Consider the following 11,961-nt stretch of genomic DNA (forward strand, 5'->3'; position numbering starts at 1 on the left):
AGAACAACAGAGATAAGATCCTGTGGGACCTCAACTTCCAGACTAACAAACCGCTGCAGTCTAACCAACCAGAGACAGTGGTGGTTGACCAGGAGCAGGAGAGGGCTGTGGGGATAAATGTGGCATTCCCAGCTCACAGCAGCACCAGGAAGTAGGAGCACAAGAAGACCGAGAAGAACAACTGGAACAGATGTGGAGGGTGAAGTCCTAAGTGGTCTCTGTAGTAACAGGAGCATTAGGGGCTGTGGCCCCCAAGTGGGAGAGGGGCTCCAGCAGAATCCAGGTACAACATCTGAAGCATCAGTGCAGACGAGTGCAGTCAGGTCTGTGCACAGTAACACAAACTCAGAGGACCAGAGCTTAAGAGAAAGAGACTGTTGCATATATACCGTGCAATATATATATATATAAATATATATATATATATATATATAAAGACAGATAAATGGAGTGTGATATGTTGATATGTATATGTAATCTGTACTATATGTGTTAAACAAGAAACAGTGTGTTTCTATATTTTTATATTTCTATAGTGTGTCATTGTTATTCTTGTGTGTTCGCAGTTGTATTCTTCCCTTTAAGCTGTTGCCATTGTTTGGTGTGTATCCTCCGTCAGCTGTAAGGAGTCCTGAGATGAGTGCCGGAGCTGCCGGAGCGGCTGTGTCTTGTGTGCAGCTGAACAGGCAGTGACCTCACGGCGCCATATTAAAATACTCCCTCCTCTCCGCCTGTGAGATCGTAGCTTAGCAGCCGCAGCTAGCCGCCAGTCTGCTTTTCACATCCACAAGACTGACAGAGGGCGACGACGTGATGGAAATTGACTCGCTTCAAGAGGCGCTCAGAGGTCACTTCACTTTATTTCGACAGGTTTTCTGTTCGTCGCGACCATGTGTCTCACGTGTTCTTCCGTAGATGTTGTACAGTGAAAAATAAACGGAATGGAGCTCGCAGGCTAATGTCGCTAGCTGCTTCTCAGAACTAGCTTTAGCTTATGCTAACATTACAGGCGGTTTGACGGAAGCGGTTAGCCGTCAGTTAGTTTCGTTGGCCAACCATGAAAGCTCACTAAATATACAGCTCTTCTCTTTATTACTTCCACCTAACGATTGTGTATTTACCCTCCATGTGCCACTGTTTTCTCACTGATGGCGGTGGCTGGGGTGAAGTAGCTGCTAACTGTCACCGGCTACTGAGACAGTTTGCCGGCTACGCTGTTGCGGCTAACTTAATGTGCTAGCCAGTGTGCTAAACCGAAGCTAGTTCTAGCTAGTTAGCAAGCGACCTAGCAAGATTGTTAGCAACTGTAGCCCACTACGTTATGTAAATAACTAACGAGACAGTATGATCGCCTTAAACCCAAATGTGTCCATATACGTGCGGACAAGCCGCGAGTGTTTCGCTTCAGCAGGAAACCACTGCAGGTGTTCAGGGCATCAGGGCTTTACAGCACACTTCTCAAAACTGGGGCTGAAGCTAAGTCAAATGATCTGTTATCCTCTGATCTGACTGTAACATTATGTACATGTATGTTTGTGGTCCTCTCTCTCTCTGAGCAGATTTCGAGAAGAAAGCAAAGAAGGAGGCATGTCCTCTTCTGGAACAGTTTCTATGTCATATTGCCAAGACTGGAGAGACCATGTAAGTGAACATTGAAGGCCTGATGCAATTTTCCAACCTTACTACTACATCTACTACCACTATTACTGCCACACACACGCAAATACACGTTCCCGTAATTCTGGGAGGAGTTTTTATTTGATTATAAATGTAAGGATAGCTTATTTAAATGAGCAGTCCAGGAATAATTTCATATTTCCTTAACAGAACTTATTTTTTTCTAAATGTGGTGGACTGTCATGATGCAAGAGTCATTTCTTTGAGGATATTTGTCTTGTTTTTTAGCTCTATATTTTGTCCTGTCTTCTAATGTTGTATTTCAAATGCGTTAAGCCCCATTGTGTTTACACTTGTCCTTTAGGGTGCAATGGTCTCAATTCAAGAACTACTTCCTGTTTAAATTGGAGAATGTGATGGATGACTTCAGAGCCGCAGCACCTGATCAAAGAGGTCCTGCAAATCCCAACGTGGAGTCAATTCCATTTGAAGATATGAAGGAGAGAATTCTGAAGATAGTGACGGGATATAATGGGTAGGTGCCGAGTTAAATGAGTACATTTCAATATAACAGAGTTTGTACTAAGCTGACTGGAAGAATTGAGCAGTCACACTGAACGTGTTTGGTTCCCTATGATAAAGACACTCCATGGATAGCTTTCCTGTTTGCTACAAAGATATGTGTCGTCTACAATATAGAGTGTTAATTATGTGTTATGACTGCTGCTTTTCTCGCTCTGAGAAAACACTATCACATGTAGGAACTGTCACAACTTGCCCAATTGAGGAATGACTTGAAGTCCTCTCTCTATTTTTCTCCCTTGTATGGCCAAGGTGGCAAGTTTTGCTTCCCTTTTAACAATTTTTTGTTGTTGTTGGTTTTCCATCAACTTGTTTTGTTTCTGGGTTCACAACTTCTGCTTATACTCTTCATTACAGCCAAGAGTAATATGAGCGTAGGTCTGGGCGATAAAATGATAAAGATGATGGAAATATCAGACATGGTCGATACGCTGATAGAACTCATTCATCCATGTTTTTACAGACAACACGAAGAGCTAATGAGAATAGCGCCGCGCAGAACCAATCATGTGGCTGTAGTAGAGTTACAGCCACGTCAGCTTAGGTTGACGCACACAGCACTGAGCGTAGGAGTAGCAGCCGGCAGCAGCACACGTGCTAATGTTTGGGCTACTGCAGCTGTGCTGTGCACACCAGTACGTCAGGAGTGGGAGCAAGATTTAAAAAAAAGAAGACAGAAAATGCTAACAAAAACTCGAGCGACAGCGTTACTTAAGAAGACACCCCAACGGACACAGCCCAAGACTCAAAAGACGAGGACATTGTTGAAAAGAAGGGTCAGAGGAATTCGGTAGTGTGGAGATAGTTTGGCTATTTAAAGTCCGACAAGAAACTAAGTAATGTGCACTGCAAATTGTGTGGAAAGCATGTTCCCACAAAGACAGGTAATACCATGCACTAATCTTTTTTACCATCTGAAGCTGAAATGACAGAAATAGTGATGTGATTAAATATCTCGATATATATATCAATATTGACTGATATGAAAAAAATGATCGTGATATGAATTTTTTTCCATATCGCCCAGCCCTAGTTGCACAATATATACATGTACGTATCACAAAAAAGACAGCTTGAAATGTGATAAGTGGTGTTCCATGTGCCATGCATTCACACTCTGCATGTCAATATATTTGGCCAATCAGATGGAGCCCTGCTGCCCTAGATAATAAATTAAAGATATACAGATCATTGACAGGTTTTTTCTTTAATGAATCATTGTCGTAAGGAGAGTAGAGAGAAAATAGAGAATTGTGAGGCAGCTCTGTCAAATCTCATGCCACCGCCTCCTCCTCCCGACTAAATTCTACAGTGGAAACTTCTAGTGATCAAGTTTATCCAGGGTTAAATTCATCACTATGAGCGGTTGATTATATAAAAAAATTGTATATAGCTTATTTGTCATAGTCCCAGAACCTTAGGGAATAGTAACAGTGTACACACACTGACTCCGCTGTGCTCTCTCTCTCTCTCAGACTCAGCTGACGTCTCTGACTCACTACAGCTTAAACGTTGATTTGTTTAAAATGACGCCACAATATCATCACATAATGATCCATAATTTTCGAATGAGTTAAATCTTTCTTCAGAGCAGCGAGCAAGTTCATCAGCCATCCCGCTCGCTCGCTCGCTCGATCCTCACTCACACTCGCACACACACAAACAGTGTGATCAGACATGTGTAAACTCAAACTGGGTAAAAACTACTAAATTTGTAAACTTAGACAATTTATGGAGAGGTAGAGGAGATAGGGGGGTGCGTTCAGTATGGCTGGATGTGGATGGAGCAGTGCGCAGCACGAATGATAGACACAGAGAGGAGCAGAAAACCACTGACAGTCGCTAAAGACTATATAAAAATAACTTTTCATGTATAAAAGTATAAAAAGACCCCAAATGAACACTGTATGTGGAGCTGTGCATGGCTCTTTAGTTGTGTGTGTGTGTGTGTGTGTGTGTGTGCGTGTGCGCGTGTGTGAATTATAAATAGATAATATAGAAACACACCAGTGTCTGCATAGACTACTTACTATGGAGTCTATGTTAGCAGTGAAACCAAAGCAGAAAGACTTTAAAGGGTAAACTTTTTTGCAGCAGAATCCAATACAATTGAAGTCAATGGTGTCCTCTTCTTCAGACCTAATAAAAGATCAGGAAAAAATATAACGTGCCTCCATACTGCTCGTGTGGTGTCATCTAAGTGGCCGCAAGCACCGACATTCATATTCGACCCGAAACAAGGTAATTTACGCCGTGTTTTAAGCCTAAAAGTCCACTTCCAGTGTTGAAGAAGAGGACGCCTTTGACCTCAATTGTATTGGATTCTGCTGCAACAAAGTTGACCCCTGAAGTTTAACTCCAGAAGTGTTTTGTGGACTCAATTCAGCCACCCCTCCCATCGGCATAGTGGCGAGTAGATGAGTGAATTTTCATTTTTCGGTGAACTATCCCTTTAACACTGTATACTTAAGCATTTATTTATTTATCAGTCATATAGTCATCGCCCCCACACACACAGAACATGGGGCTCAGAAGTCAAACTGGAGGAGCTACAAACTGTCCGGCATTGTGTTCAGATTTAATTTGCCGCGATTAATTTTTGCACAAGTCTCTCTCCTCTGTCCCATGTTGGTTTGACTGTGGTACAAACCACACACACACACACACACACACACACACACTCTAGCGGTGACTCCAGCGGGGGATCTCCTGCTGTGTTCTCACATCAACTTCTGCTGACTTTATACTTGGGTGACGGGTGGAGAAACTCCGTGTTGGAGTTAAGTGCATTTCTGAAAGCAGCTTAAGATAAGTGAGATAAGATAACACTTTATTGATCCTGGAAGGGGATATTCTGGTTTTACAACTGCTGAGTCTGAAAACATCTGTCTACAATAAGACAAAATGAAATGTACTGCAGTGATGTAGATTGTGGAGTCCTGATGGCAGCAGATATAATGGACCTGTGATAGCTCTCCTTCATACACATTGGGGGAGTAGAAATTGACCTGAACGATACATTTAGTATTTGCTGTGTATTGATTCTTTTGCGCTTTATTTTTAGAATCCCGTTTACGATCCAGCGCTTGTGTGAGCTGCTCACAGAACCGAAGAGGAACTACACAGGAACAGATAAGTTTCTTCGGGGGGTGGAGAAGGTACGTCTAAACAGTGGTGGATGCTATTGTCTTCTCATATTATTAACAATGACACCTTCTGCCACTCATTTGGCTGTTCTTGTTTTGCTCTAGAATGTAATGGTGGTAAGCTGTGTACATCCAACCTCAGAGTAAGTGTCATGATAATGTAAAATGTAATGTTAACTTATAATGTAGAAGTTTGGGAATGATGTATTCTACTGGGTTGAGAATTCTGTTTTGTTTACCAACGTGCAGGAAAAATGGATGCAGTGCCATCAATAGAATGAATGGTGTGATGCTCCCTGGGAACACATCTGCTTTTACAGAGAGGTTCGGACAGATTTTGGCCTTGATTTTAACATTTGTACATTTTAAATAGCATTACATGATAATTTTGCTATTTATATTGCCTTTTTCCACTCTTTTAAAAACAAATCTCTGTCGGCTGTGTATTAGGAAAGTCAACGGTCCAGGAACTCCCCGGCCGCTGAATCGACCGAAGGTGTCTCTGGCCAACTCACTAGCAGCTAATGGTCTGCCAGACAGCACAGACAACAAAGACCTCGACACAGAGCCAGAAGATGACAAAGACTCCAGGTATGTCAGGAGCCACAACACAACTAGAAAATGAATTATTCATCTTCGACACAAATAAACCCATTGGAATCACCTGTGTTTCACCTGCCTCTCCTTTCTTTTGTCAGTGAGGTTTCGGCATCTGGAGCCTCCCTTGGGAGCTCGGTGAAGAACAAACACCCAGACACAGAGGAGGACATGGAAGCTGAGCAGCAGGAGGTGAAGAGACTGAAGTTCAGCAAGGATGAGGAGGATGAGGATGATGAGGAGGATGAAGAGGACGAGCAGGACGTGGACACACTGAGGCCTTCACATGCCACCTGCCTGTCAAAAGAGGCAGAAGCCATGGTCCAAGAGGAAGAGGAGGAGGAAGATGAGGAGAAGGTCGGGTACAGCAAGGACAATGAAGCATCTAGCAGTGCTGCTGCTACTGAAGACCAAGGCAGGTTTTTCTTCCCCCATACGTACATGTCTTTCACCGGTTGTGGGTTAATGGTATGTGAGGCTACATAGTTTTGAAAAGCTGGGTTCATGCAAGTAGGTTAAGAAAAACGGAAATACTACAAATGCACTGGCTTTAATGTTGGCATAAATATAATCCACAGGTAGGATAGGATTACAGGGTTATGAACCCAGTTATACTCAGTGGTAGATGTATATCTCTCAGCAGTTCTTAAATACTGAAATTCTAATTGTAATGTCCAGTAGTAAGGGAAACCTCCAGAAAAGCTAGGCTGAACACTTGAGTTTTACACCATCTCATCTGAAAAGGATGTTTGCATGCTTTTATTGTTTTTTCCTCAGATCTGAAACATACATTCACACTTTCCCACTAGAGCCAGTGAAAGAAGTGAAGCATTAGCCACATCACTTGTGCTTGTTTACAGTGAGGACAATGTGACAGGGCATGACATCAAGCCATCATGTGCTTAGAAGTGTGTCGGCAATGACATGGTCATTACCAGTTGGGCTGAAAAACTGTTGATTCATTGAAATTATAACTAATGTCACTTACTGTGCATCGCTAGGTATGTTAGTATTTACATATTTAGCTACTGAAATTAAACACACCAGCACACCAGGTGCAACACACCAGTAATGAAAAGTCAATGGTGACTGGTGACTATCTGGTAACAAAGCTTTTTTATGATTTGAGCAATAATGTTATCTAACTTGGTGTAAAAAATGTTATTACCAATTTACCAATTTTTCCACTAACTGCTACATCGGTTTAGGGTAAAGAATTTACCTCTTTATTGAGAAATTAGTGCGAAAGCTGTAAACTGTGCAAGGAAACCTCTTATTTGGTGCATTTTTTAAAAATATTAAGGTGGGCCCTTCACAATAATCAATGTTGTGTGTGTGTGTGTGTGTGCGCTCGTCACATTTTTTATGTGTTTTAATAGGTGTCTCAAACCTTTGAGCGAATCTAAAAATACAAAGTAAACTTCAGTACTGTTCGGGTCCTAATAACTTGTGATGAGTGTTGGTGTTAATTGTTGAAGCATAAAGTGAGCGCAGGTCCTGATAAGATGACGTAATCAATACAGAGACACACCAGTTAAATGTTTGGCGCACCAGTGCGACAAAGGAACATTTTTATTCGCACTTCACAGATTTAAATTGCCATGCTCTGGAGCCCTGTTGTAGTATAGAAGTATTGCAATAATCATAATTTACATTTCTCTCAAAATCCCACGGCACACCATTTGGGAACCACTGGCTTAACCCATTAAGACCTTAGGTGCAGAATAATGATGCTCTCTAAAACAATACTTTAAGACCTGAGGGTTTTCATGCGATTACAAATTGCAGCCAAGTCTCTTTGAGCTAAAGTCGGGGATAAGTTTGGACTTAATGACATTTCTGGACATATTTCACATGTTACTGTCACAATTAGTCTCTGAGGTGCAGTATAGTTGAGGCTCGTTCTAACCAGTGATTTCAGTGTTATAAAAGGCAGCTGTATGTTGCAGTTCAGTGTGATTTGTGCTGTAAAAACAAGCACAAGTTCAACCGTGACTGGTTTTCTGTCTTGCTGTTGTGGGGAAATGTCCTTCAGACCCTAAAGATCAGCACAGATGTTTTAAATCCCCAGTGTCTTTATTATAGTATCTATGTCAGACGCACAGACTGACGATAGATTATAGGACTAGACATGATGCATTTACATTAATGTGGTTGCAGTAGAAAAGCTGTCTTCATACTGAGGCATAGATGATCTTAGGAGGCATAATACTCATTATTTTCCTTGTCATATTCTGGACCTAATTACTTGTGTAATTTTAATTAAATCTGGCATCTGTGCATTAATGAAGGGAAACGTGTGTAAGAGTGAATATTGAAACGAAAAAATGTAATACTATGTCATCTTTCTTGTCACTTTGTTGCCTGATAAGAAGGCGACCAAACCAGTCCGTTAATTCTTCTGAGGTTGTTAGAAATTACAAATAGCCTTCAAACTATTCACACTCAACTGTGATTTAACACTTTTCCACTTTTCCTACACAGAACCTACGAGCAGCACGCATGCCGAGGTGTGTGCAGGCTCGGGTGAGGCGGGGGGGCAGGCCGAGAGGGAGGTACCGTGTGGCTCCCAGGACGAGGCCAGCGACATGGATCAGACAGAGCAGCAGGCACCTGCAGGCGTCCTGGAGAGCCCCGAGACCAGCAGGGACAGCGAGGAGAGCAACAGTGACCCAGTGAGCAGCAGCAGTAGCAGCAGTGGTAGCAGCTGTAGCATAGAGGATAGTGCCGAAGCGACCAGGGAAGACGTTGCTCTTGCTCCCTCCAGCAGTACAACTGAATCCCCCACAGAGGGCGCCATGGAAAGTGCCACCTTGAACACTGGGACCACCGAGGAGCCTATGGAGCAGGACTAGACTGCAAGTCCCCCCTGCAGCCGTGTGTGACCATAAACCAGCTTGTCCTTGAATCCAGTTTGACTCTCACTGGGATTGAGGATAACTGCACCTCGTACGCAAGACGAACGCCTCGTCCCGCTTTTGGACACTCCTCCAAAATGGCTACCTGGCATTTGATGTGGGCATAGAAATAAATTTTCATTTGAAGGTTTTTTTTTTTACTGGAATATTTTATTGATCTTATCTTGTATTTTTAATTTACCCTTAAAAGGGGTTTGTTTCGGCAGCCTCGAGTTTGTCGGCTGGATCTTCTTTTGTTCTTTCTTGCGCTCTATGGGTTTGTTTGAGTGCTGTGGTGGTCTGGTTCTAAAGCCACTCTCTCCAGCCATTTGGGACATTGTGACACGATTGGTGGTGTAGGTCTTGTACCCTTTAAGCCCGGTGTACCACACTACCAGGATCAGAACAGAGCCATACCAGCCCTCACTATTTATGAAATTGTTCACTTATGAGCTACAGCCACCATTTCAATTCCTGACTGAAGCACATGTAAAATATTCTTTAGTCAAGCAATGACCTTAACCTAACCCCCCCACACCACGACTATGTTGTTACTCCACCAAGCCTCCACCAGGCTGTTGATTGTTTTAAAATTTACCTCCATCAATGTGAGATGCGAGACCTTTTTTTCCATTGTGTCCTTATATTATTTTAACCACATTTTTGCAAAGATACACTACCAATCCCTCTGAACAATAGTATGACATGCTACCTTGTAGAGATGTCCTCTGTAAAATTATATATTTTGGATGCATAAAACCACCATAATTTATAAAAAATCATTTCAATTCAATGAGTTCTTTTGGAGTATGTTTTTTTTTTTTTTTCTGTCTGCCAGTTGTAGTTTCCAAAACCAGCTGTAAGTACAAAGATGACCTCTGCTTTCTTTGTATCGTGATGTCACCATGTTGTTTCACCGACAGATATCCAGAGCAGTTTCTGGTTCCAGTTCTACACCTGTTTTCTGCAGCTGTACTTTTTGATATTTAGGATTTTAAATTTCTGTAAAGTAGATTTTTGTAGATTGTAATACAGTATGTGTTCACTGCCTTTGTGAAACCATATATAATTGTATAATTTCTGTGTATACTCTGAATGCTTTTGCTTTCAATGCGGTATTCAGAATCAGCAATAAATGTTAACATTTTTATGCGTGGTGGTCTTGCTTACTTGCACACAGCATCTCATTTATGTGCAGTATTAGTTTTAATAATGTTGTATTATGCTGGACACAGCTGGATACTGTAGCTGGCTGAGCAGTTGTCAAACAGACATTATGACTCCTAGCTGAAAAGCACATGTGTAACTAATGACTGAAATTGTGATTGTAATGCAGGAACTAAGTTCCAGTGAACTGATGCTTTATACAGTTTCACTGGAGCAGCAGCTGGGACTCATAACAAAGCAGATTCATTGACGTCATTAGAACGACCCGTGCTTCAGAATGTCTGCCATGAAAAAGATATTTTCAGAATTTCATGTCTTTGTTCCAACATTTTTGGTTTTGCAACAGCATACTGGTGTACCAGATAATGATGCTACAAGTAAATCAAAGGATGTCCAACTGGACCACTGCCCCTTAACAAATATATCCATTATCTATACCGTTAATCCTTTTGTGTGTGGAGCTGGAGTCAATCCCAGCTGACATTGGGCTAGAGGCAGGGAACACCCTGGACAAGTCGCCAGCACATCACAGGGCCAATATATACACAAACAAACTCTCTGATATGGGTAAATTTGCCATGTTACAGTAGCAAAGATGACAGTCAAAATACATCAGTAAAAGTAAACATGCAATATTAACAGTAGGTAATATAACACTAAAAATATATTTCACCACCATCTGGAATTGATTAAAACTTGTATTAATGCATTAAAAAAGAAGTGACTTTTGAGTCACTTCCAATGTGAACACACTTCAGACTTGAGTGAATTGGGACTTAAAGTACTTCACTTGTCAGAAATGTACTTTGATTTCACAGACTGTTGCAAGGCGTCGAGATCCTGAGAAGCAGTTGATACTTTACACACACATTTTAACTCACCGCAGGAAATGCGCGAAAGTGTAACTAATAATACTAACAATGGCTCTAATATTAAGCGACCCAGTGAGCCCTGCCATGCTGCCTGCATGCACCAGAACCCTGGCAGTAACATACAATTAATGAAACAGTCTTTTTTTATTATTAGCTACACTTGTTTTTGACAAGTTATTTCCCACATTAATCCTCCTGGAATAATTTGTCTGGATCAGCTTTGATCTCCAGCAGCACACTACTTCCCCACAAACATAATATGCAGTACAATTACATGCACTCACAGATATTATTTGCATTTAAAAGAATAAAGGTTTGTTTAAGGCTTTTCTCTCAGCGTCTCTGGGTAGTTGCTCCTTATTAATGGAAGTAATGAACCCATCAGCACGACTGTTGTCACATCCCTCCCCTGTGTCACACACAGAGGACAGAGGAACCATGTATGAAAATTAATGAAGGTGGCCAATTTGACTTGGAGATTTTTCAGGAGGCAGCTTTTGTAAAAGCTCAGTGCCTGCTACATGGTTTTGGTCACAGTTAAAGGGGTGAACCATCGCCCATTAAAATAAAGATGACTTTTCATGTCCCCTTGAACAGCTCGGCTCAAAATCGTGCTCCTGTTGGTCAGTTTACAAAAGCATCTGTCACTGCTGTCGTTTGACTGCTGAAATTTGCTCAGGCTCTCAGAGGAAATAAGAGGTGGACTGCATTAATCCACGCAGCGCCGTTTTAAAATGGTGGCCTTTGAAGACTTGTCTCCGGGGAAACAAATGCCAGGTCAGGAGGGATATTAAAAAGCTGCACGACACCAAATTATTTTTAATCTCACCCCAGCTTCATGAATTTAAAGGAATCACACACTTTTATTAGAGGCATTAGGTTTCCAAAAATGGCCTCTTGACTCTTCAAACAGTTACTTCTTACTTCATGTCTCATTACTGGACTTAAAGAATTTCCTTTGGGTCCTAATATTAAATGTCTTCTGTGTGTGTAGCATCGAGGAGCAGGACTGTATTAGCAGGGGATAACATTCTAGAGGCAATCACAGCAACCACCTGTTATATCTGCAATGATTTTAAAAAA

The 11,961-nt window shown here is 41.7% G+C and overlaps 1 protein-coding gene across 1 annotated transcript; it reads left to right on the plus strand.

Moving 5' to 3' along the window:
- Positions 1–698: 698 nt before the first annotated feature.
- Positions 699–9,989, plus strand: ppp4r2b (protein phosphatase 4, regulatory subunit 2b). The gene is made up of 9 exons (XM_035152787.2): positions 699–847; positions 1,560–1,641; positions 1,982–2,152; positions 5,264–5,357; positions 5,451–5,488; positions 5,595–5,669; positions 5,796–5,936; positions 6,044–6,357; positions 8,427–9,989. The coding sequence occupies exons 1-9, from the start codon at positions 814–816 to the stop codon at positions 8,795–8,797; spliced, it is 1,320 nt and encodes a 439-aa protein (XP_035008678.1). The 5' UTR covers positions 699–813; the 3' UTR covers positions 8,798–9,989.
- Positions 9,990–11,961: the final 1,972 nt, after the last annotated feature.

This window comes from Hippoglossus stenolepis, chromosome 3 (genome assembly GCF_022539355.2).
Source record: "Hippoglossus stenolepis isolate QCI-W04-F060 chromosome 3, HSTE1.2, whole genome shotgun sequence".
NCBI lineage: Eukaryota > Metazoa > Chordata > Actinopteri > Pleuronectiformes > Pleuronectidae > Hippoglossus > Hippoglossus stenolepis.

Coding starts and splice junctions, on each gene's coding strand:
- ppp4r2b (XM_035152787.2), top strand. CDS start 814: ATGGAAATTGACTCGCTTCAAGAGGCGCTCAGAG. Junction 1,642..1,981: donor GCCAAGACTGGAGAGACCAT/GTAAGTGAACAT, acceptor CTTGTCCTTTAG/GGTGCAATGGTCTCAATTCA. Junction 2,153..5,263: donor ATAGTGACGGGATATAATGG/GTAGGTGCCGAG, acceptor CTTTATTTTTAG/AATCCCGTTTACGATCCAGC.